This window comes from Procambarus clarkii, chromosome 31, assembly GCF_040958095.1.
Source record: "Procambarus clarkii isolate CNS0578487 chromosome 31, FALCON_Pclarkii_2.0, whole genome shotgun sequence".
NCBI lineage: Eukaryota > Metazoa > Arthropoda > Malacostraca > Decapoda > Cambaridae > Procambarus > Procambarus clarkii.
The window spans coordinates 32,643,451-32,670,950 of NC_091180.1; the positions used below are offsets into that span (position 1 = coordinate 32,643,451).

General features: G+C 47.7%; 1 protein-coding gene across 2 annotated transcripts in view; it reads right to left on the reverse strand.

The window, feature by feature from the left end:
- LOC138349873 (uncharacterized) overlaps positions 1-27,500 on the reverse strand; it is a 315,021-nt gene that overhangs the window by 270,540 nt on the left and 16,981 nt on the right. Inside the window, exon 1 of one of the 2 annotated variants that reach the window (XM_069334698.1) lies at positions 6,803-8,282. The exons of the other annotated variant lie outside the window; for it this stretch is intronic. Coding sequence (XP_069190799.1) covers positions 6,803-6,999 — 197 coding nt within the window. The 5' untranslated portion in view covers positions 7,000-8,282. Of the gene's footprint in view, positions 1-6,802; positions 8,283-27,500 lie in introns of those variants that run through there. 2 annotated transcript variants of the gene reach the window in all.

Below are 27,500 nucleotides of genomic sequence, written 5' to 3' on the forward strand. Positions count from 1 at the left end.
ATGACCTGGATAGACTGAGTGAATGGTCCAACAAATGGCTGTTGAAGTTCAACCCGAGTAAATGCAAAGTAATGAAACTAGGCAGTGGAAACAGGAGGCCAGGCACAGGATACAGAATAGGAGATGAAGTACTTAATGAAACAGACAGAGAGAAAGATCTAGGAGTTGATATCACACCAAACCTGTCTCCTGAAGCCCACATAAAGAGAATAACGTCTGCGGCATATGCGAGGCTGGCTAACATCAGAACGGCGTTCAGGAACCTGTGTAAGGAATCATTCAGAATCTTGTACACCACATATGTAAGACCAATCCTGGAGTATGCGGCCCCAGCATGGAGCCCGTACCTTGTCAAGCACAAGACGAAGCTGGAAAAAGTCCAAAGGTATGCTACTAGACTAGTCCCAGAACTAAGAGGCATGAGTTATGAGGAAAGGCTGCGGGAAATGCACCTCACGACACTGGAAGACAGAAGAGTAAGGGGGGACATGATCACAACCTACAAAATCCTCAGGGGAATCGACCGGGTAAACAAGGACGAACTTTTCAACACTGGTGGGACGCGAACAAGGGGACACAGGTGGAAGCTGAGTACCCAAATGAGCCACAGAGACGTTAGAAAGAACTTTTTCAGTGTCAGAGTAGTTAGCAAATGGAATGCATTAGGAAGTGATGTGGTGGAGGCTGACTCCATTCACAGTTTCAAATGTAGATATGATAGAGCCCAATAGGCTCAGGAATCTGTACACCAGTTGATTGACGGTTGAGAGGCGGGACCAAAGAGCCAGAGCTCAACCCCCGCAAGCACAATTAGGTGAGTACAATTAGGTGAGTACACACACACACACATGTGGTGGAGGCTGACTCCATACACATTTTCAAGTGTAGATATGATAGAGCCTAGTAGGCTCAGGAACTTCTAAACATGTTGATTGACAGTTGAGAGGCGGGACCAAAGAGGTAGAGCTCAACCCCCGCAAGCACAACTAAGTGAGTAGTTATACTTAAAAAGTTACGCTTACTAAAATGTCAAATTGTGGACGCCAGATGTTGTCAAAGACCTTGGAACTCTCCTCCAAGCCACCATACCCAACCCGGCACCAAAATGACCAATTCGCCCCCCTGAAACAATCATCACGGAGCTATCCATAACTACAATTAATAATCCCCCTCAAAATCCCCCCAATCCACACGGGATTTTTTCTTTCCGGCCGGACAGCTCTGTCGAGGGCCTCCCTTAACTCCTAAATCCTTGAGAGACGATAGATGGGGCCATACAACAATTACAAGGCGGGCTCTAAACTGATTGGATGAGGCACTGTGCCACGCAGAGAGCCATGCAAGAGCATGGGAAAACAGCTGGCAAATCCTGGGATGTCTATGTGGGCACCCTAAGGGAGCCGGTCGGCCGAGCGGACAGCACGCTGGACTTGTGATCCTGTGGTCCTGGGTTCGATCCCAGGCGCCGGCGAGAAACAATGGGCAGAGTTTCTTTCACCCTATGCCCCTGTTACCTAGCATTAAAAAAATAGGTACCTGGGTGTTAGTCAGCTGTCACGGGCTGCTTCCTGGGGGTCGAGGCCTGGTCGAGGACCGGGCCGCGGGGACACTAAAAAAAAAGCCCCGAAATCATCTCAAGATAACCCTCTCCTGCCGGGGGTAGGGGGGGATAGGTAGGTGGACAGGGGAGAAGGGTAAAAGATTGGTGTAGAGGAGAGAGAGAGAGAGGGGGTGGGGGGAGAAGGAATGATACAAGAGAAACGAAGAACTGAGGAAAAGTCAAACAAGAATAAAGAATTAAGCACTGTGCAAAACAAACAAACAAAAAACTAGTAGAGTAATAAATGACAGACAATTACAAAGGCAAGCCAAGACACAGATGATTTAATCCACACACTCGCTCATCAAAATTCATTTCGTTAGCGTTTATCGGAGCCGCAGTTACCGTCCACAGATTATACCGTCACACATCCGTTGACAGTTGGTACTTCACTTGAACAAACACCACGACTTTTCCTGCCCCAGTTATATAACACACAAAACATTAGCTGCCAACCGCGTTAGCTTGAGTTAGCTAACGTCAAGTTCATCCTGTTTGGCGAGTCACCAGTTACACGAAAGGTACACACACACGCACACACACAAACGCACACACACACACACACACACACACACACACACACACACACACACACACACACACACACACACATAAAGAGAATAACGTCTGCGGCATATGCGAGGCTGGCTAACATCTGAACGGCGTTCAGGAACCTGTGTAAGGAATCATTCAGAATCTTGTACACCACATATGTAAGACCAATCCTGGAGTATGCGGCCCCAGCATGGAGCCCGTACCTTGTCAAGCACAAGACGAAACTGGAAAAAGTCCAAAGGTATGCTACTAGACTAGTCCCAGAACTAAGAGGCATGAGTTATGAGGAAAGGCTGCGGGAAATGCACCTCACGACACTGGAAGACAGAAGAGTAAGGGGAGACATGATCACAACCTACAAAATCCTCAGGGGAATCGACCGGGTAAACAAGGACGAACTTTTCAACACTGGTGGGACGCGAACAAGGGGACACAGGTGGAAGCTGAGTACCCAAATGAGCCACAGAGACGTTAGAAAGAACTTTTTCAGTGTCAGAGTAGTTAGCAAATGGAATGCATTAGGAAGTGATGTGGTGGAGGCTGACTCCATTCACAGTTTCAAATGTAGATATGATAGAGCCCAATAGGCTCAGGAATCTGTACACCAGTTGATTGACGGTTGAGAGGCGGGACCAAAGAGCCAGAGCTCAACCCCCGCAAGCACAATTAGGTGAGTACAATTAGGTGAGTACACACACACAAGTCACAGCTCCCAACACAACACCCCCAGAGGCGAGGGGGGAACCCACAACCAGCTACCCAGTAACACCAGAGGGAAGGACAACCCCGCCACCCTCCTCTGCATAGAAAACCCCCCTACCCCAAACCCTCCCTGCCCCCACTCAAATGTTCAGCCAAATCTCCCTTCCCCCACACCCAATCCCCACCCTTCTACCCCTTCCCTCCTCCCGCCGAGTCCTCCCTCCCCCCCTTTCCTTCCTGTCCTCCCTCCCCTTTCACCCTATACCCTCCCTGTCCCTCCCCCTTCACTGGATTCCCCACCCCTCATCCCAGTATCCTCTGAGACCTTGTTATCCACCTCACAGGTCCTCACACCCATGGAACAGCCTCCCCCACCAGCAGAACACTCACCAAGGAGGCGATTTGAGAAGGGACAGAAGAAAGTGAGCCTCAAAGCAATGTACACTAACACAGATGGAATTACAAATAAAGCAAATGAGCTTGGAGAACTCGTGCTCGAGGAAAACCCAGACATAATAGCCCTCACAGAAACAAAGCTAACGAAAACGATAACAAACACAGTGTTCCCACAGGACTATTATGTTGAGAGGGAAGGAAGAGGTGGTGGTGGTGTAGCTCTGCTGGTAAGAAAAGGCTGAGATTTTGAGGAGATGGATATTCAGGGCTGTGAAGGTTTCAGTGACTACATAGCAGGTACCATAACAAATGGAGGGAAAAAAATTATAGTCGCAGTCATATATAATCCACCACCAAATGACAGAAGACAGGAATATGATAGAAACAACATGGCCACCATTAACATAATAGAAAGAACAGCTTCTGTTGCTAGCAGGAATGGATCTGGACTACTAATTATGGAAGACTTCAACCATGGGAAGATAGATTGGGAGAACAGAGACCCGCATGGAGGACCAGAAACATGGAGAGCTAAGCTGCTGGACGTGGCAACAAGAAACTTTCTAAGCCAGCACATCAAAGAACCAACAAGAATGAGAGGAGAAGATGAACCAGCAATGCTTGATTTGATATTTACCCTAAATGAGTGGGATATAAGGGAAGTTAAAATGGAAGCGCCCTTGGGAATGAGTGACCGCAGTGTATTGAACTTTGAGTACCTGGTAGAGCTAGGAATTATCTCCCCCAAAAAAGAACTAGGAATCAAAAGGCTGGCATACAGAAAGGGGAATTATGAACAGACGAGAAGTTTCCTAAGTGAAATACCTTGGGACACAGACCTCAGAGATAAGTCATTACAGGGTATGATGGGCTATGTTACCCAAAAGTGTCAGGAGGCAGTAAACAGGTTCATCCCGGCCCAAAGGGAAAAATCCGAGAAGCAACAGAAGAATCCATGGTATAATAGGGCATGTATGGAAGCGAAGAAACTGAACAAAAGGGCGTGGAGGAACTTCTGGAATAACAGAACACCAGAAAGCAGAGAGAGATACCAGAGAACCAGGAATGAGTACGTCAGGGTGAGAAGAGAAGCAGAGAAAAGTTTTGAAAATGATATAGCAAACATAGCCAAGACCGATCCAAAGCTACTCCACAGTCACATAGGAAGGAAAACAACAGTGAAAGAACAGGTATTGAAACTTAGAACAGGCGAGGACAGGTATACAGAGAATGACAAAAAGGTGTGTGAAGAACTTAACAAAGAGTTCCACGAGGTCTTCACAATAGAACAAAGTGAGGTCACTGTGCTAGGAGAAAGGGAGGTAAACCAGGCGGCCTTGGAAGAGTTCAAAATTACGAGAGAGGAGGTCAAGAGACACCTGCTGGATCTGGATATTAGAAAGGCTGTTGGTCCAGACGGGATCTCACCATGGATACTGAAAGAGTGTGCAGAAACACTTTGCTTGCCACTCTCCATAGTGTATAGTAAGTCATTGGAGACGGGAGACCTACCAGAAATATGGAAGACGGCGAATGTGGCCCCAATATACAAAAAGGGCGACAGGCAAGAGGCACTGAACTACAGGCCAGTGTCCTTGACTTGTATACCACGCAAGGTGATGGAGAAAATCGTGAGAAAAAACCTAGTAACACATCTGGAGAGAAGGGACTTCGTGACAAATCGCCAACATGGGTTCAGGGTGGGTAAATCTTGCCTTACAGGCTTGATAGAATTCTACGACCAGGTGACAAAGATTAAGCAAGAAAGAGAGGGCTGGGCGGACTGCATTTTCTTGGATTGTCGGAAAGCCTTTGACACAGTACTGCATAAGAGGCTGGTACATAAGCTGGAGAGACAGGCAGGTGTAGCTGGTAAGGTGCTCCAGTGGAAAAGGGAGTACCTAAGCAATAGGAAGCAGAGAGTTACGGTGAGAGGTGAGACCTCCGATTGGCGTGAAGTCACCAGTGGAGTCCCACAGGGCTCTGTACTCGGTCCTATCTTCTTTCTGATATATGTAAATGATCTCCCGGAGGGTCTCGATTCATTTCTCTCAATGTTTGCGGACGATGCCAAAATTATGAGGATTAAAACAGAAGAGGACTGTTTGAGGCTTCAAGAAGACCTGGACAAGCTGCAGGAATGGTCGAACAAATGGCTGTTAGAGTTTAACCCAAGCAAATGTAATGTAATGAAGATAGGGGTAGGAAGCAGGAGACCAGATATAAGGTATCACTTGGGAGATGAAATACTTCAAGAGTCAGAGAGAGAGAAAGACCTGGGGGTTGATATCACGCCAGACCTGTCCCCTGAAGTTCATATCAAGAGGATAACATCAGCAGCATATGCCAGGTTGGCTAACATAAGAACGGCCTTTAGAAACTTGGGTAAGGGATCTTTCAGAACATTATATACCACATATGTCAGACCAATCCTGGAGTATGCGGCTCCAGCACGGAGTCCATATCTAGTCAAGCATAAGACTAAAATGGAAAAGGTTCAAAGGTTTGCCACCAGACTAGTACCCGAGCTGAGAGGTATGAACTACGAGGAGAGACTACGGGAATTAAACCTCACTTCGTTGGAAGACAGAAGAGTTAGGGGGGACATGATCACCACATTCAAGATCCATTCAAGGAAATCGACAGGGTTGATAAAGACAGGCTGTTTAACACAAGGGGCACACGCACTAGGGGACTTAGGTGGAAACTAAGTGCCCAAATGAGCCACAGAGATATTGGAAAGAACTTTTTAAGTGTGAGAGTGGTTGACAAATGGAATGCATTAGGAAGTGATGTGGTGGAGGCTGACTCCATACACAGTTTCAAGTGTAGATATGATAGAGCCCGATAGGCTCAGGAACCTGTACACCTGTTGATTGACGGTTGAGAGGCGGGACCAAAGAGCCAGAGCTCAACCCCCGCAAGCACAACTAGGTGAGTACACACACGCACGCACACACACACACACACACACACACACACACACACACACACACACACACACACACACACGCACACACACACACACACACACACACACACACACACACGCACACACGCACACACGCACACACACACACACACACACACACACACACACACACACACACGCACACACACACACACACACACACACACACACACACACACGCACACACACACACACACACACACACACACACACACACACACACACGCACACACGCACACACGCACACACGCACACACACACACACACGCACACACGCACACACACACACACACACACACACACACACACACACACACACGCACACACACACACACACACACACACACACACACACACACACACACACACACACACACACGCGCACACACATACACACACACACACACACACGCACACACACACACACACACACACACACACACACACACACACACGCACACACACACACACACACACACACACACACACACACACACACACACACACACTGACACCATAGCCGGTTCCAGTACACAGTCTTAGAGCTCCACTCAACAACAAAGACTGCCTAACCTGACCTCTTTAAGGGGTCCTTAAGATTGCTCGAAGACTCAAGGCAGTAGAGACTACGAGGGATCAGGAGAAGCTGAAGGAGCTGACGTGACTGACAAGCCGTAGTCCTCAGGATGTTGGCCCCACTGACCATGACGCAACCATGACGCAACCATGACGCATTCATGACGCAACCACGACGCAGCCATGACGCAACCATCATTCGCCGCGTAACTATTGCAGCTCAGAGGCCAGATTCACGAAGCAGTTACGCAAGCACTTACGAACCTGGGGGCCAGATTCACGAAGCAGTTACGCAAGCACTTACGAACCCAGGGGCCAGATTCAAGAAGCAGTTACGCAAGCACTTACGAACCCAGAGGCCAGATTCACGAAGCAGTTACGCAAGCACTTACGAACCTGGAGCCAGATTCACGAAGCAGTTACGCAAGCACTTACGAACCTGGAGCCAGATTCACGAAGCAGTTACGCAAGCACTTACGAACCTGGGGCCAGATTCACGAAGCAGTTACGCAAGCACTTACGAACCCAGAGGCCAGATTCACGAAGCAGTTACACAAGCACTTACGAACCTGGGGCCAGATTCACGAAGCAGTTACGCAAGCACTTACGAACCTGGGGCCAGATTCACGAAGTAGTTACGCAAGCACTTACGAACCTGGGGCCAGATTCACTAAGCAGTTATGCAAGCACTTACTAACCCAGGGGCCAGATTCACGAAGCAGTTACGCAAGCACTTACTAACCCAGGAGCCAGATTCACGAAGCAGTTACGCAAGCACTTGCTAACCTGGGGCCAGATTCACTAAGTAGTTACGCAAGAACTTACTAACCCAGGGACCAGATTCACGAAGCAGTAATGCAAACACTTACGAACCTGGGTCCCGATTCACGAAGCCGCAGGCTTCGATTCATAATTATTCCCTAGCTGCTGTTTATAATGACATATTCATACACATTGTATACACTCGGAACAATTTTAAGATAAATCTGCTCAAACAAATTACACCATTTCTTACTGTAATATAACGAAACTTTCCTTATTAAGGCCACTTAATAGCACGGTCGATAGAGCATCTCACACACACACATAGGGGTCCAGGATTCGAGTCTCCTACAGCCCCCAGGTGAATGGAATACATCACGCATTTAACAAGAAGTCTTGTTAGAGAGAGAGAGAGAGAGAGAGAGAGAGAGAGAGAGAGAGAGAGAGAGAGAGAGAGAGAGAGAGAGAGAGAGAGAGAGAGAGAGAGAGAGTTTAGGTTTTAATTAAACCACGAATTATTACGCGTGGCCCAGAATCCCACATTGGATATATTTCCCATTGGATATATTGGATATATTTCCACCCTAACAATTTCAATGGGATTGAGGTTTATGGTGAAGATGGGATAGAATGCCGTACTCGTGATGGACATTGAGGACATGAGGGCCTGTGGAACCCCATGATTCATGGAGGACTGCATGACTAGATAGGTAGGCTGCCAGGCTCCTCTACACCGTAGGCTGCCAGGCTGCTCTACACCGTAGGGGGCCAGGCTGTCCTGCACCGCAGGCTGCCAGGCTGCTCTACACCGTAGGGGCCAGGCTGTCCTGCACCGCAGGCTGCCAGGCTGCTCTACACCGTAGGCTGCCAGGCTGTCCTGCACCGCAGGCTGCCAGGCTGCTCTACACCGTAGGCTGCCAGGCTGTCCTGCACCGCAGGCTGCCAGGCTGTCCTGCACCGCAGGCTGCCAGACTGTCCTCCACCGTAGGCTGCCAGGCTGCTCTACACCGCAGGCTGCCAGGCTGTCCTCCACCGTAGGCTGCCAGGCTGCTCTACACCGCAGGCTGCCAGGCTGTCCTGCACCGCAGGCTGCCAGGCTGCTCTACACCGCAGGCTGCCAGGCTGTCCTCCACCGTAGGCTGCCAGGCTGTCCTTCACCGTAGGCTGCCAGGCTGCTCTACACCGCAGGCTGCCAGGCTGTCCTCCACCGTAGGCTGCCAGGCTGTCCTGCACCGCAGGCTGCCAGGCTGTCCTCCACCGTAGGCTGCCAGGCTGCTCTACACCGCAGGCTGCCAGGCTGTCCTGCACCGCAGGCTGCCAGGCTGCTCTACACCGCAGGCTGCCAGGCTGTCCTCCACCGTAGGCTGCCAGGCTGCTCTACACCGCAGGCTGCCAGGCTGCTCTACACCGCAGGCTGCCAGGCTGTCCTGCACCGTAGGCTGCCAGGCTGTCCTGCACCGCAGGCTGCCAGGCTGTCCTGCACCGCAGGCTGCCAGGCTGTCCTGCACCGTAGGCTGCCAGGCTGCTCTATACCGCAGGCTGCCAGGCTGTCCTCCACCGTAGGCTGCCAGGCTGTCCTCCACCGTAGGCTGCCAGGCTGTCCTTCACCGTAGGCTGCCAGGCTGTCCTCCACCGTAGGCTGCCAGGCTGTCCTTCACCGTAGGCTGCCAGGCTGTCCTCCACCGTAAGCTGCCAGGCTGCCCTCTACCGTAGGCTGCCAGGCTGCTCTCTACCGTAGGCTGCCAGGCTGTCCTTCACCGTAGGCTGCCAGGCTGTCCTCCACCGTAGGCTGCCAGGCTGTCCTTCACCGTAGGCTGCCAGGCTGTCCTCCACCGTAGGCTGCCAGGCTGTCCTTCACCGTAGGCTGCCAGGCTGTCCTTCACCGTAGGCTGCCAGGCTGTCCTTCACCGTAGGCTGCCAGGCTGTCCTCCACCGTAGGCTGTCAGGCTGTCCTTCACCGTAGGCTGCCAGGCTGTCCTTCACCGTAGGCTGCCAGGCTGTCCTCCACCGTAGGCTGCCAGGCTGTCCTCCACCGTAGGCTGCCAGGCTGTCCTTCACCGTAGGCTGCCAGGCTGTCCTCCACCGTAGGCTGCCAGGCTGTCCTCCACCGTAGGTAGGACATCACACCATCTTCACCATCACAACCCCTTCAAGACACATCACCATCTTTACCCCATTTGAAGATCCTCAAATGTTTACCTCAAATAATTACAATGACAGTATTGGATTAACAGGTCAAACCATTTCATTTAACTGTTAACTGGCTAGCTGCTTCAGATTGGTAGCGACTTCAACTGGGGCACTGTCTGCATTATAGACTCATCGTAGGTCACTGGGGTCACTCTGGGGTCACTATCTGGAGTCATTCACCTTAAATCATATTCACCTGAGACATCTTCTTGTGAGTACAATGAATATGCTAAGACCCAACCTATTAACCTATTATGCTAATTCACATTTGATTTGTTATATATATATATATATATATATATATATATATATATATATATATATATATATATATATATATATATATATATATATATTGGTAGCAGTCTTTCCTGTAAACATATATTATTAAATATGACCGAAAAAGTAAGATTAATAATTCTAACACGAATTTTCTCAATCTTTCTTATATTTCTTTTCACTGTTGATGGTAACTGAAAAATCAATTCTCCAAAATTCATTTTTATTTCTATTGAACGTATTTCGTAAAACTTATTACATTTTCAAAGACTTTAGTTTACACACACACAACTATAACTGAACAGAGTTTAAACAGCTTCGATTTTATACCTGCATTTGGGTGAGGTGATATGTTACAACAGTTTTGGATGAGGTGAAAACAAACTTTCAACACAAGACAGAACACGAAACAATAGGTATAATATTTTGTAAGTTAAAGGGAAGAATGGAAGTAACTGCAAAGGGCCTATTGGCCCTTTGCAGTTACTTCCTCCTTCTGCAGGAGCATTTGAGCCTTCTGCAGCTCCCCCTCCTTCTGCAGGAGCTGAAGGAGGCATTTGAGCGGAATTCTGTGTTACGTTTCACTTACGAGATGGAGAAGGATGGGAAGCTGCCCTTTCTAGATGTAACAGTCATGGAAAGGAGCGGAGGTTTCCACACTGCAGTCTACACTAAGGAAACAAACATAGGAATGTGCCTCAATGCCAACAGTGACTGCCCAGACAGGTACAAGAGGAGTGTTGTTAACGCTTACGCCGACCGTGCTCTCAGCCACAGCTCAGGATGGAAGCAAGTCAATGAAGAACTCTGTAGGGTAAGGCAGGTCCTAGTCAACAACGGCTTCTCCAATGGTTTCGTTGAAGACATCATAAGAAGGAAGGTGAAACGCCATGCAACCTCTGAAGAGACAACTAACACAACACCTATACCCCCTATTAGACTATTTTACAGGAACTTCTTTTCTACAGCTCATAAAACGGAGGAAAGGGTCCTGAAAGATATTGTTAATAGAAACGTTATCCCTACAGACAAAAATTAGAAGATACAATTGACGATCTACTATAAAACCAAGAAAACGGCCAACCTTCTCATGAGAAACTCTCCAGACACAAAGCAGAACGCTTTAAAAGAGACCAATGTCGTCTATGCCTTCAAATGCCCTCTTGGGGACTGTAAGCCTTAAAGAATTCAGTATATAGGCAAGACAACAACATCTCTTTCCTGGCGATTAACGATGCATAAGCAACAGGGCTCCATTAAGGAACATATAATCTCTTCCCACAACCAGACCATCACCAGAGAAGTCTTAACAAAAAACACGGAAATCATCGATAGATACAGCGATAGCAGGCGGCTTGATATCTGCGAGGCACTACACATTAAGAAGTCGACACCAGCAATCAACAGCCAATTAATGCACAACTATATTCTACCCACTTCAAGACTCCGTACCAATATAGAAGCATCAAGAAATATGGGCCAATAGGCCCTTTGCAGTTACTTCCATTCTTCCCTTTAACTTACAAAATATTATACCCATTGTTTCGTGTTCTGTCTTGTGTTGAAAGTTTGTTTTCACCTCATCCAAAACTGTTGTAACATATCACCTCACCCAAATGCAGGTATAAAATCGAAGCTGTTTAAACTCTGTTCAGTTATAGTTGTGTGTGTGTAAACTAAAGTCTTTGAAAATGTAATAAGTTTTACAAAACGCGTTCAAGTGTCGCGTCAGACTAGAAATAAAAATGAATTTTGGAGAATAGATTTTTCAGTTACCATCAACAGTGAAAAGAAATATAAGAAAGATTGAGAAAATTCGTGTTAGAATTATTAATCTTACTTTTTCGGTCATATTTAATACTATATATATATATATATATATATATATATATATATATATATATATATATATATATATATATATATATATATATGGACGCCATGCTCCTGACTCGTACGCAGGTAACATACTTGTACTGAGTTCCGCGTCCCGTAGTCATGATTAGGATGCAATGACGACCTGCTAGAACGGAACGGTTACCTGGTAGAGTGGTTCCGTTCCTTGCCGCCTCCAAGAAGGATACACTATGATGCAAGATTGTAGACGCAACCCCTCCCCCCCCCCATCTTGCAGGGGATCCTGAGCCCACCATGACACTACCATGGGGAATATCCAGGGGGAAGATGGGTTTATCATAAACACAAATATAGGTGGGGATCTCTGCCAACACAGGTGAGCATTAACGCAAACACACACACACACCTTACGGGAAGGCACCTTACGACACTGGAAGACAGAAGAGTGGGGAGAGACATGATTACTATCTACAAAATCCTCAGGGCAATTTGCAGGGTAGACAAGGATAAACTATTCACTGGTGGAACTGGTGCACGGGGAAGAAGGTGGAAACTGAGTACCCAAATGAGCCACAGGGACGTTAGAAAGAACTTTTTTAGTGTCAGAGTAGTTAACGGATGGAATGCATTAGGCAGTGATGTGGTGGAGGCTGACTCCATACACAGTTTCAAATGTAGATATGATAGAGCCCAATAGGCTCAGGAACCTGTACATCAGTTGATTGACAGTTGAGAGGCGGGACCAAAGAGCCAGAGCTCAACCCCCCCAAGCACAAATAGGTGAGTACAAATAGGGGAGTACACACACAGCATAGCGTTACTGTGAGGGGTGAGATCTCAGACTGACCAGTGGACTCCCACAGGGCTCTGTACTCTGTCCTATCCTGTTTCTGATATACGTGAATGATCTTCAAGAGGGCATAGACTCATTCCTCTCAATGTTTGCTGAAGATGCTAAAATTATGAGAAGGATTAAGACAGAGGAGGGCAGCAAGAGGCTACAGGATGACCTGGACAGACTGATGGAATGGTCCAACAAATGGCTACAAGAGTTTAACTTGAGCAAGTGCAAAGTGATGAAGATAGGCGTAGGGAGCAGGAGGCCAAACACAAGGTACCAGCTGGGAGAAGAAATCCTTCAGGAGTCAGGAAGAGAGAAAGATCTGGGGGATGATATCACACCAGACCGTCTCCTGAAGCCAACATTAAAAGGATAACATCAGCGGCGCATGCAAGGCTGGCGGACATAAGAACTGCCGTAAGAAACTAATGTGAGGAATCATTCAAAACCTTCTGTACCACATATGTCAGACCAATATTGGAGTATGCGGCTCCAGCATGGAGTTCACATCTGGTCAAACAAAAAAACGAAGTTAGAAAAGGTTCAGAGGTATGCCACCAGGCTAGTCCCCGAGCTGAGAGGTATGACCTATGAGGAAAGATTCCTGGAACTGAGCCTCACGACACTGGTACACTTAAGAGTCAGGGACGACATGATCACTACCTACAAAATTCTCAGACGAATTGACATGGTAGATAAAGATAAACTGTTTAACACGGGTGGTACGCGAACTAGCGGACACAGGTGGAGATTAAGTACCCAAATGAGCCACATCTGAAAGAACTTTTTCAGTGTCAGAGTAGTTAACGGATGGAATGCATTAGGAAGTGATGTGGTGGAGGCTGACTCCATACACAGTTTCAAGTGTAGATATGCTAGAGCCCAGTAGGCTCAGGAACCTGTACACCTGTAGATTCATTGTTGAGAGGGGGGGGGACCAAAGAGCCAAAGCTCAACCACCGCAAGCACAACTAGGTGAGAACACACACTTCATACATAAGGCTTCAAGAAAACCTGAACAAACTGAAGGAATGGTCCAACAAATGGTTGTTAGAGTTTAATAAAAAAAAAATGTAATATAATAAAGGTAGGTGTAGGGAGCAGAAGACCAGATAAAAGGTATCATTTGGGAGATGAAATAATTCAAAAGTCAGAGAGAGAGAGAGATATCACGCCAGACCTGTCCCCTGAAGCCCATATCAAAAGGATAACATCAGCGGCATATGCCAGGCTGGCCAACATAAGAACGGCATTTAGAAACTTGTGTAAGAAATGATTCAGAACCTTGTATACCACATATGTCAGACCAATCCTGGAGTATGCGGCTCCAGCATGATGTCCATATCCAGTCAAGCACAAGACTAAATTGGAGAAGGTTCAGAGGTTTGCCACCAGACTAGTACCCGAGCTGAGGGGTATGAGCTACGAGGAGAGACTACGGGAATTAAGCCTCACGTTACACACAGAAATCGCAATAGCGTGATGCATCAAATGAACAAATCCACAAGGGCCGTGACGGGGATTCGAACCTACGTCAGAGAGCATCCCAGTCTCTCCGAGACACAAACCAGGAATGGTTGTGTCTATTGACATAGCCTATTGACATAGGTCGAGTGGACGGGGGGAATTGCGTCAAACCCTGGTTTGTGTCTCGGAGAGGCTGCAGGATCCCTTGGTAAATCAGGATGATTTCCCGGTTGCAATTGTTATGACCATGTCGTAGCCGAGTCGATTAAGGCAGCGCCTGGGATCCTCTTGGACGTAGGTTTGAATCCTCGTCACGACCCTTGTGGATTTGTTCATTTAAACCTCACGTGGCTAGAAGACAGAAGAGTTAGGTGGACATGATAACCACATACAAGATTCTCAGAGGAACTGATAGGGCAGTAAGTAATTATCAATAGAAGGCTCTTATTGGGTAGACAAAGACAGTTTATTTAACACAAGGGGCACACGCACTAGGGGACACAGGTGGAAACTGAGTGCCCAAATGAGCCATAAAGACATTAGAATGAATTTGTTTAGTGTGAGAGTAGTTAACAGGTGGAATGCATTAGGCAGTGATGTGGTGGAGGCTGACTCCATACACAGTTTCAAGTGTAGATATGATAGAACCCAGTAGGTTCAGGAATCTGTACACCTGTTAATTGACAGTTGAGAGGCGGGACCAAAGAGCCAGAGCTGAACCCTCGCAAGCACAACTAGGTGAATACACACACACATACACACACACACACACACCCACACCGTATGGAAGACGGCGAATGTGGTCCCAATATACAAAAAGGGCGACAGACAAGAGGCACTGAACTACAGGCCAGTGTCCTTGACTTGTATACCATGCAAGGTGATGGAGAAGATCGTGAGAAAAAACCTGGTAACACATCTGGAGAGAAGGGACTTCGTGACAAATCGCCAACATGGGTTCAGGGAGGGTAAATCTTGCCTTACAGGCTTGATAGAATTCTACGATCAGGTGACACAGATTAAGCAAGAAAGAGAGGGCTGGGCGGACTGCATTTTCTTGGATTGTCGGAAAGCCTTTGACACAGTACCGCATAAGAGGCTGGTACATAAGCTGGAGAGACAGGCAGGTGAAGCTGGTAAGGTGCTCCAGTGGATAAGGGAGTATCTAAGCAATAGGAAGCAGAGAGTTACGGTGAGGGGTGAGACCTCCGATTGGCGTGAAGTCACCAGTGGAGTCCCACAGGGCTCTGTACTCGGTCCTATCTTGTTACTGATATATGTAAATGATCTCCCGGAGGGTATCGATTCATTTCTCTCAATGTTTGCGGACGATGCTAAAATTATGAGAAGGATTAAAACAGAAGAGGACTGTTTGAGGCTTCAAGAAGACCTAGACAAGCTGAAGGAATGGTCGAACAAATGGTTGTTAGAGTTTAACCCAACCAAATGTAATGTAATGAAGATAGGTGTAGGGAGCAGGAGGCCAGATACAAGGTATCATCTGGGAGAGGAAATTCTTCAGGAGTCAGAGAAGGAAAAAGACTTGGGGGTTGATATCACGCCAGACCTGTCTCCTGCAGCACATATCAAGCGGATAACATCAGCGGCATATGCCAGGCTGGCCAACATACGAACGGCATTCAGAAACTTGTGTAAAGAATCATTCAGAACTTTGTATACCACATATGTCAGGCCAATCCTGGAGTATGCAGCCCCAGCATGGAGTCCATATCTAGTCAAGGATAAGACTAAACTGGAAAAGGTTCAAAGGTTTGCCACCAGACTAGTACCCGAGCTGAGAGGTATGAGCTACGAGGAGAGACTACGGGAATTAAACCTCACTTCGCTGGAAGACAGAAGAGTTAGGGGGGACATGATCACCACATTCAAGATTCTGAAGGGGATTGATAGGGTAGATAAAGACAGTCTATTTAACACAAGGGGAACACGCACAAGGGGACACAGGTGGAAACTGAGTGCCCAAATGAGCCACAGAGATATTAGAAAGAACTTTTTTAGTGTCAGAGTGGTTGACAAATGGAATGCATTAGGGGGTGATGTGGTGGAGGCTCACTCCATACACAGTTTCAAGTGTAGATATGACAGAGCCCGATAGGCTCAGGAATCTGTACACCTGTTGATTGACGGTTGAGAGGCGGGACCAAAGAGCCAGAGCTCAACCCCCGCAAACACAACTAGGTGAGTACAACTAGGTGAGTACACACACAGTGAAAAAGCAGGAGATGCAGGCTGGAGTGAAAGGGAAGGTACTCCGTTGGATACAGGAGTACCTAAGTAACAGGAGACAACGAGTCAGTGTGAGGGGTGAGGTCTCAGATTGGCGAGACGTTACGAGTGGAGTACCGCACGGGTCAGTCCTTGGACCTATACTGTTTCTGATATATGTAAATGATCTCCCAGAGGGTATAGAATCGTTTCTCTCAATGTTTGCCGATGATGCAAAAATTATGAGGAGGATTGAAACTGAGGATGATACTAGGAGGCTACAAGATGACCTAGACAGACTGAGTGAATGGTCCAACAAATGGCTGTTGAAGTTCAACCCGAGTAAATGCAAAGCAATGAAACTAGGCAGTGGAAACAGGAGGCCAGACACAGGATACAGAATAGGAGATGAAGTACTTAATGAAACGGACAGAGAGAAAGATCTAGGAGTTGATATCACACCAAACCTGTCTCCTGAAGCCCACATAAAGAGAATAACGTCTGCGGCATATGCGAGGCTGGCTAACATCAGAACGGCGTTCAGGAACCTGTGTAAGGAATCATTCAGAATCTTGTACACCACATATGTAAGACCAATCCTGGAATATGCGGCCCCAGCATGGAGCCCGTATGTTGTGAAGCACAAGACGAAGCTGGAAAAAGTCCAAAGGTATGCCACTAGACTAGTCCCAGAACTAAGAGGCATGAGTTACGAGGAAAGGCTGCGGGAAATGCACCTTACGACACTGGAAGACAAAAGAGTAAGGGGAGACATGATCACAACCTACCAAATCCTCAGAGGAATCGACCGGGTAAACAAGGATAAACTATTCAACACTGGTGGGACGCGAACAAGGGGACACAGGTGGAACCTGAGTGCCCACATGAGCCACAGAGACGTTAGAAGGAACTTTTTCAGTGTCAGAATAGTTAACAGATGGAATGCATTAGGCAGTGATGTGGTGGAGGCTGACTCCATACACAGTTTCAAATGTAGATATGATAGAGCCCAATAGGCTCAGGAACCTGTACACCAGTTGATTTACAGTTGAGAGGCGGGACCAAAGAGCCAAAGCTTAACCCCCGCAAGCACAAATAGGTTGAGTACAAATAGGTGAGTATACACACACACACACACACACACACACACACACGGACTGTCCGTGGCAGAGCAGACAGCGTTCGGGGGTCATACTCCTACGGGTCAGGGATCGATTCCCGCTCGAAGCGTTCACATTCTTGTCAAGGTTACCAGCAGCGAGAGATGTTGTCAATAACACGAAGAACAGCTGTCAAACAACCTGGTTTGATGTTCTATGGCAGCCAACATTCACTTCATGACAGCCAATATTCACATCATGACAGTCAACATTCACTTCATGACAGCCAACATTCACTTCATGACAGCCAATATTCACATCATGACAGTCAACATTCACTTCATGACAGCCAACATTCACGTCATGACAGCCAACAGTCACATCATGACAGTCAACAGTCACTTCATGACAGCCAACAGTCACGTCATGACAGTCAACATTCACGTCATGACAGCCAACATTCACGTCATGACAGCCAACATTTACATCATGACAGCCAACATTCACGTCATGACAGCCAACATTCACGTCATGACAGCCAACAGTCACATCATGACAGTCAACAGTCACTTCATGACAGCCAACAGTCACGTCATGACAGCCAACAGTCACTTCATGACAGTCAACAGTCACTTCATGACAGCCAACAGTCACGTCATGACAGCCAACAGTCACGTCATGACAGCCAACAGTCACGTCATGACAGCCAACAGTCACTTCATGACAGTCAACATTCACGTCATGACAGCCAACATTCACGTCATGACAGCCAACATTCACATCATGACAGCCAACATTCACGTCATGACAGCCAACATTCACGTCATGACAGCCAACATTCACATCATGACAGCCAACATTCACGTCATGACAGCCAACATTCACGTCATGACAGCCAACAGTCACATCATGACAGTCAACAGTCACTTCATGACAGCCAACATTCACGTCATGACAGCCAACATTCACATCATGACAGCCAACATTCACGTCATGACAGCCAACAGTCACGTCATGACAGCCAACAGTCACTTCATGACAGTCAACATTCACGTCATGACAGCCAACATTCACGTCATGACAGCCAACATTCACATTATGACAGCCAACATTCACGTCATGACAGCCAACATTCACGTCATGACAGCCAACATTCACATCATGACAGCCAACATTCACGTCATGACAGCCAACATTCACGTCATGACAGCCAACAGTCACATCATGACAGTCAACAGTCACTTCATGACAGCCAACATTCACGTCATGACAGCCAACATTCACGTCATGACAGCCAACATTCACGTCATGACAGCCAACATTCACTTCATGACAGCCAACATTCACGTCATGACAGTCAACAGTCACTTCATGACAGCCAACATTCACTTCATGACAGCCAACATTCACTTCATGACAGCCAACATTCACGTCATGACAGCCAACATTCACATCATGACAGCCAACATTCACGTCATGACAGCCAACATTCACGTCATGACAGCCAACATTCACGTCATGACAGCCAACATTCACGTCATGACAGTCAACATTCACTTCATGACAGCCAACATTCACTTCATGACAGCCAACATTCACATCATGACAGCCAACATTCACATCATGACAGCCAACATTCACGTCATGACAGCCAACATTCACGTCATGACAGCCAACATTCACGTCATGACAGCCAACATTCACTTCATGACAGCCAACATTCACTTCATGACAGCCAACATTCACTTCATGACAGCCAACATTCACTTCATGACAGCCAACATTCACTTCATGACTACACAGGTGTCAGCAGACTACAGCAGGTGTCAGCAGACTACGCAGGTGTCAGCAGACTACACAGGTGTCAGCAGACTACACAGGTGTCAGCAGAAGACAGCAGACTACAGCAAGTGTTAGAAGGAGACAGCAGACTACAGCAGGTGTCAGCAGAAGACAGCAGACTACAGCAGGTGTCAACAGGTGTCAGCAGCAGACAGCAGACTACAGCAGGTGTCAGCAGCCAGCGACCCTTCACACCACCGCCATTCCTTCACTAAACACAATCAAAATAAACGGAACAGCTCCGCTTCCGGCGTGGCGGGGGTGGTGGTGGTGGAAGCTGATCCGGCGGCCGGATACCACACGCTGTGGACCCGGATATTCCCTCAAGCGACGTCACCGCCACGTCACGGCTAGCCCGCCATGTGACGTCACTAATGTATCCACTCTTTCCCCCCCTTCACCAGAAACACCTTTTGACCTTCACTCTCTCACTCACTCTCTCTGCCACCCCCAACACGGCACGCATTGCCCCTCCCCTACACCCACACACCCACCCCCCACCATCACAGCTGTTCACCCCCCCCCACACACACACTCCCCTAACTCCCCTAACCCCCCCCCCCCCTGCACAGTTATTTATATCTACTCAAGTTTCAGGGAATTAATTCGCACCTTGCGTACGCAATGCGTCCAGCCCTCCGCTGCGGGGTATCCCGGGGGCTCACAGCTGCATGTCTCGTTTTAATGTGATAATTGCGTGTTTACATAGAACAGGTGGTCTCGGGGCGCTGGCAGGTGTATACATGTGTCACACAGATGTACACATGTGTCATACAGGTGTACACTAAGGGTTCATTAACACAGGGGGACGACCCCTGGTGTTTCAAAGACTGGAGATTAGTAGCCACTGCTCGAACGAGTCCAACACTATAGCAGAGGTTAACTTTACAGTATGGTGTAGGGTAGTGTAGACAGTATGGTGCAGGGTAGTGTAGGGAGTATGGTGCAGGGTAGTGTAGACAGTATGGTGCAGAGTACTGTAGGGAGTATGGTGCAGGGTAGTGTAGGGAGTATGGTGCAGGGTAGTGCAGACAGTATGGTGCAGGGTAGTGTAGACAGTATGGTGTAGGGTAGTGTAGACAGTATGGTGCAGGGTAGTGTAGGGAGTATGGTGCAGGGTAGTGTAGACAGTATGGTGTAGGGTAGTGTAGACAGTATGGTGCAGGGTAGTGTAGGGAGTATGGTGCAGGGTAGTGTAGAGAGTATGGTGCAGGGTAGTGTAGACAGTATGGTGCAGGGTAGTGTAGGGAGTATGGTGCAGGGTAGTATAGACAGTATGGTGCAGGGTAGTGTAGACAGTATGGTGTAGGGTAGTGTAGACAGTATGGTGCAGGGTAGTATAGACAGTATGGTGCAGGGTAGTGTAGACAGTATGGTGCAGGGTAGTGTAGACAGTATGGTGCAGGGTAGTGTAGGGAGTATGGTGCAGGGTAGTGTAGACAGTATGGTGCAGGGTAGTGTAGGGAGTATGGTGCAGGGTAGTGTAGAGAGTATGGTGCAGGGTAGTGTAGACAGTATGGTGCAGGGTAGTGTAGGGAGTATGGTGCAGGGTAGTATAGACAGTATGGTGCAGGGTAGTGTAGACAGTATGGTGCAGGGTAGTATAGACAGTATGGTGCAGGGTAGTATAGACAGTATGGTGCAGGGTAGTGTAGACAGTATGGTGCAGGGTAGTGTAGGGAGTATGGTGCAGGGTAGTGTAGACAGTATGGTGCAGGGTAGTGTAGACAGTATGGTGCAGGGTAGTGTATACAGTATGGTGTAGGGTAGTGTATGCAGTATGGTGTAGAGTAGTGTATACAGTATGGTGCAGGGTAGTGTGGGGAGTATGGTGTAAGGTAGTGTATACAGTATGGTGTAGCGTAGTGTATACAGTATGGTGCAGGGTAGTGTATACAGTATGGTGCAGGGTAGTGTGGGGAGTATGGTGTAAGGTAGTGTATACAGTATGGTGTAGGGTAGTGTATACAGTATGGTGCAGGGTAGTGTATACAGTATGGTGCAGGTAGTGTAGACAGTATGGTGCAGGGTAGTGTAGACAATATGGTGCAGGGTAGTGTAGGGAGTATGGTGCAGGGTAGTGTAGACAGTATGGTGCAGGGTAGTGTAGACAGTATGGTGCAGGGTAGTGTAGACAGTATGGTGCAGGGTAGTGTAGACAGTATGGTGCAGGGTAGTGTAGACAGTATGGTGTAGGGTAGTGTAGACAATATGGTGTAGGGTAGTGTAGACAGTATGGTGCAGGGTAGTGTTGACAGTATGGTGCAGGGTAGTGTAGGGAGTATGGTGCAGGGTAGTGTAGACAGTATGGTGCAGGGTAGTGTAGACAGTATGGTGTAGGGTAGTGCAGACAGTATGGTGCAGGGTAGTGTAGAGAGTATGGTGCAAAGTAGTGTAGACAGTATGGTGTAGGGTAGTGTAGACAGTATGGTGCAGGGTAGTGTAGACAGTATGGTGTAGGGTAGTGTAGACAGTTTGATGTAGGGTAGTGTAGAGAGTATGGTGCAGGGTAGTGTAGACAGTATGGTGCAGGGTAGTGTAGGGAGTATGGTGCAGGGTAGTATAGACAGTATGGTGCAGGGTAGTGTAGACAGTATGGTGTAGGGTAGTGTAGACAGTATGGTGCAGGGTAGTATAGACAGTATGGTGCAGGGTAGTGTAGACAGTATGGTGCAGGGTAGTGTAGACAGTATGGTGCAGGGTAGTGTAGGGAGTATGGTGCAGGGTAGTGTAGACAGTATGGTGCAGGGTAGTGTAGGGAGTATGGTGCAGGGTAGTGTAGACAGTATGGTGCAGGGTAGTGTAGACAGTATGGTGCAGGGTAGTGTAGACAGTATGGTGCAGGGTAGTGTAGGGAGTATGGTGCAGGGTAGGGTAGACAGTATGGTGCAGGGTAGTGTAGGGAGTATGGTGCAGGGTAGTGTAGACAGTATGGTGCAGGGTAGTGTAGACAGTATGGTGCAGGGTAGTGTAGACAGTATGGTGCAGGGTAGTGTATACAGTATGGTGTAGGGTAGTGTATGCAGTATGGTGTAGAGTAGTGTATACAGTATGGTGCAGGGTAGTGTGGGGAGTATGGTGTAAGGTAGTGTATACAGTATGGTGTAGGGTAGTGTATACAGTATGGTGCAGGGTAGTGTATACAGTATGGTGCAGGGTAGTGTGGGGAGTATGGTGTAAGGTAGTGTATACAGTATGGTGTAGGGTAGTGTATACAGTATGGTGCAGGGTAGTGTATACAGTATGGTGCAGGTAGTGTAGACAGTATGGTGCAGGGTAGTGTAGACAATATGGTGCAGGGTAGTGTAGGGAGTATGGTGCAGGGTAGTGTAGACAGTATGGTGCAGGGTAGTGTAGACAGTATGGTGCAGGGTAGTGTAGACAGTATGGTGCAGGGTAGTGTAGACAGTATGGTGTAGGGTAGTGTAGACAATATGGTGTAGGGTAGTGTAGACAGTATGGTGCAGGGTAGTGTTGACAGTATGGTGCAGGGTAGTGTAGGGAGTATGGTGCAGGGTAGTGTAGACAGTATGGTGCAGGGTAGTGTAGACAGTATGGTGTAGGGTAGTGTAGACAGTTTGGTGTAGGGTAGTGTAGACAGTATGGTGCAGGGTAGTGTAGACAGTATGGTGTAGGGTAGTGCAGACAGTATGGTGTAGGGTAGTGTAGACAGTATGGTGCAGGGTAGTGTAGACAGTATGGTGTAGGGTAGTGTAGACAGTATGGTGCAGGGTAGTGTAGACAGTATGGTGTAGGGTAGTGTAGACAGTATGGTGTAGGGTAGTGTAGACAGTATGGTGCAGGGTAGTGTAGACAGTATGGTGTAGGGTACGGTAGACAGTATGGTGCAGGGTAGTGTAGACAGTATGGTGTAGGGTAGTGTAGACAGTGTGGTGTAGGGTAGTGTAGACAGTATGGTGCAGGGTAGTGTAGACAGTATGGTGCAGGGTAGTATAGACAGTATGGTGCAGGGTAGTGTAGACAGTATGGTGTAGGGTAGTGTAGACAGTTTGGTGTAGGGTAGTGTAGACAGTATGGTGCAGGGTAGTGTAGACAGTATGGTGCAGGGTAGTGTAGACAGTATGGTGTAGGGTAGTGTAGACAGTATGGTGCAGGGTAGTGTAGACAGTATGGTGTAGGGTAGTGTAGGGAGTATGGTGCAGGGTAGTGTAGACAGTATGGTGTAGGGTAGTGTAGACAGTATGGTGCAGGGTAGTGTAGGGAGTATGGTGCAGGGTAGTGTAGGGAGTATGGTGCAGGGTAGTGTAGACAGTATGGTGCAGGGTAGTGTAGGGAGTATGGTGCAGGGTAGTATACAGTATGGTGCAGGGTAGTGTAGACAGTATGGTGTAGGGTAGTGTAGACAGTATGGTGCAGGGTAGTATAGACAGTAAGGTGCAGGGTAAGTGTAGACAGTATGGTGCTGGGTAGTGTAGACAGTATGGTGCAGGGTAGTGTAGGGAGTATGGTGCAGGGTAGTGTAGACAGTATGGTGCAGGGTAGTGTAGGGAGTATGGTGCAGGGTAGTGTAGACAGTATGGTGCAGGGTAGTGTAGACAGTATGGTGCAGGGTAGTGTAGACAGTATGGTGCAGGGTAGTGTAGGGAGTATGGTGCAGGGTAGTGGTAGACAGTATGGTGCAGGGTAGTGTAGGAGTATGGTGCAGGGTAGTGTAGACAGTATGGTGCAGGGTAGTGTAGACAGTATGGTGTAGGGTAGTTTAGACAGTATGGTGCAGGGCAGTATAGACAGTATGGTGCAGGGTAGTGTAGACAGTATGGTGCAGGGTAGTGTAGACAGTATGGTGCAGGGTAGTGTAGGGAGTATGGTGCAGGGTAGTGTAGACAGTATGGTGCAGGGTAGTGTAGACAGTATGGTGCAGGGTAGTGTAGACAGTATGGTGTAGGGTAGTGTAGACAGTATGGTGCAGGGTAGTGTAGACAGTATGGTGTAGGGTAGTGTAGACAGTATGGTGTAGGGTAGTGTAGACAGTATGGTGTAGGGTAGTGTAGACAGTATGGTGCAGGGTAGTGTAGACAGTATGGTGTAGGGTAGTGTAGACAGTATGGTGTAGGGTAGTGTAGACAGTATGGTGCAGGGTAGTGTAGACAGTATGGTGTAGGGTAGGTATGACAGTATGGTGCAGGGTAGTGTAGACAGTATGGTGTAGGGTAGTGTAGACAGTGTGGTGTAGGGTAGTGTATACAGTATGGTGCAGGGTAGTGTAGACAGTATGGTGCAGGGTAGTATAGACAGTATGGTGCAGGGTAGTGTAGACAGTATGGTGTAGGGTAGTGTAGACAGTTATGGTGTAGGGTAGTGTAGACAGTATGGTGCAGGGTAGTGTAGACAGTATGGTGCAGGGTAGTGTAGACAGTATGGTGTAGGGTAGTGTAGACAGTATGGTGCAGGGTAGTGTAGACAGTATGGTGTAGGGTAGTGTAGGGAGTATGGTGCAGGGTAGTGTAGACAGTATGGTGTAGGGTAGTGTAGACAGTATGGTGCAGGGTAGTGTAGGAGTATGGTGCAGGGTAGTGTAGGGAGTATGGTGCAGGGTAGTGTAGACAGTATGGTGCAGGGTAGTGTAGGGAGTATGGTGCAGGGTAGTATACAGTATGGTGCAGGGTAGTGTAGACAGTATGGTGTAGGGTAGTGTAGACAGTATGGTGCAGGGTAGTATAGACAGTAAGGTGCAGGGTAGTGTAGACAGTATGGTGCTGGGTAGTGTAGACAGTATGGTGCAGGGTAGTGTAGGGAGTATGGTGCAGGGTAGTGTAGACAGTATGGTGCAGGGTAGTGTAGGGAGTATGGTGCAGGGTAGTGTAGACAGTATGGTGCAGGGTAGTGTAGACAGTATGGTGCAGGGTAGTGTAGACAGTATGGTGCAGGGTAGTGTAGGGAGTATGGTGCAGGGTAGTGTAGACAGTATGGTGCAGGGTAGTGTAGGGAGTATGGTGCAGGGTAGTGTAGACAGTATGGTGCAGGGTAGTGTAGACAGTATGGTGTAGGGTAGTTTAGACAGTATGGTGCAGGGCAGTATAGACAGTATGGTGCAGGGTAGTGTAGACAGTATGGTGCAGGGTAGTGTAGACAGTATGGTGCAGGGTAGTGTAGGGAGTATGGTGCAGGGTAGTGTAGACAGTATGGTGCAGGGTAGTGTAGACAGTATGGTGCAGGGTAGTGTAGACAGTATGGTGTAGGGTAGTGTAGACAGTATGGTGCAGGGTAGTGTAGACAGTATGGTGCAGGGTAGTGTAGACAGTATGGTGCAGGGTAGTGTAGGGAGTATGGTGCAGGGTAGTGTAGACAGTATGGTGCAGGGTAGTGTAGGGAGTATGGTGCAGGTAGTGTAGACAGTATGGTGCAGGGTAGTGTAGACAGTATGGTGCAGGGTAGTGTATACAGTATGGTGTAGGGTAGTGTATGCAGTATGGTGTAGAGTAGTGTATACAGTATGGTGCAGGGTAGTGTGGGGAGTATGGTGTAAGGTAGTGTATACAGTATGGTGTAGCGTAGTGTATACAGTATGGTGCAGGGTAGTGTATACAGTATGGTGCAGGGTAGTGTGGGGAGTATGGTGTAAGGTAGTGTATACAGTATGGTGTAGGGTAGTGTATACAGTATGGTGCAGGGTAGTGTATACAGTATGGTGCAGGTAGTGTAGACAGTATGGTGCAGGGTAGTGTAGACAATATGGTGCAGGGTAGTGTAGGGAGTATGGTGCAGGGTAGTGTAGACAGTATGGTGCAGGGTAGTGTAGACAGTATGGTGCAGGGTAGTGTAGACAGTATGGTGCAGGGTAGTGTAGACAGTATGGTGTAGGGTAGTGTAGACAATATGGTGTAGGGTCAACCCGTTCTCGCAAATTTAATAAGTCAATATTGACTTATTAAATATGTGCATAGGTGACATACTTAACATAATAGATACCCTTATAAAGATTCATAGAAAACACCGACCTTACCTAACCTTGTTAGTATCTTAAGATAAGCATCTTATTGCTTCGTAATTACAATTATTACCTAACCTATAATAGGTATAGGTTAAGTAATAATTGTAATTACGAAGCAATAAGATGCTTATCTTAAGATACTAACAAGGTTAGGTAAGGTCAGTGTTTTCTATGAATCTTTTTAAGGGTATCTATTATGTTTAGAATATCACCTATGCACGTAGTTAATAAGTCAATATTGACTTATTAAATTTGCGAGAACGGGTTGGTAGGGTAGTGTAGACAGTATGGTGCAGGGTAGTGTAGACAGTATGGTGTAGGGTAGTGTAGACAGTTTGGTGTAGGGTAGTGTAGACAGTATGGTGCAGGGTAGTGTAGACAGTATGGTGTAGGGTAGTGCAGACAGTATGGTGCAGGGTAGTGTAGAGAGTATGGTGCAAAGTAGTGTAGACAGTATGGTGTAGGGTAGTGTAGACAGTATGGTGCAGGGTAGTGTAGACAGTATGGTGTAGGGTAGTGTAGACAGTTTGATGTAGGGTAGTGTAGACAGTATGGTGCAGGGTAGTGTAGACAGTATGGTGTAGGGTACGGTAGACAGTATGGTGCAGGGTAGTGTAGACAGTATGGTGTAGGGTAGTGTAGACAGTGTGGTGTAGGGTAGTGTAGACAGTATGGTGCAGGGTAGTGTAGACAGTATGGTGCAGGGTAGTATAGACACTATGGTGCAGGGTAGTGTAGACAGTATGGTGTAGGGTAGTGTAGACAGTTTGGTGTAGGGTAGTGTAGACAGTATGGTGCAGGGTAGTGTAGACAGTATGGTGCAGGGTAGTGTAGACAGTATGGTGTAGGGTAGTGTAGACAGTATGGTGCAGGGTAGTGTAGACAGTATGGTGTAGGGTAGTGTAGACAGTATGGTGTAGGGTAGTGTAGACAGTATGGTGCAGGGTAGTGTAGACAGTATGGTGTAGGGTAGTGTAGACAGTTTGGTGTAGGGTAGTGTAGACAGTATGGTGCAGGGTAGTGTAGACAGTTTGGTGTAGGGTAGTGTAGACAGTATGGTGTAGGGTAGTGTAGACAGTTTGGTGTAGGGTAGTGTAGACAGTATGGTGCAGGGTTTGTGTAGACAGTATGGTGTAGGGTACGGTAGACAGTATGGTGCAGGGTAGTGTAGACAGTATGGTGTA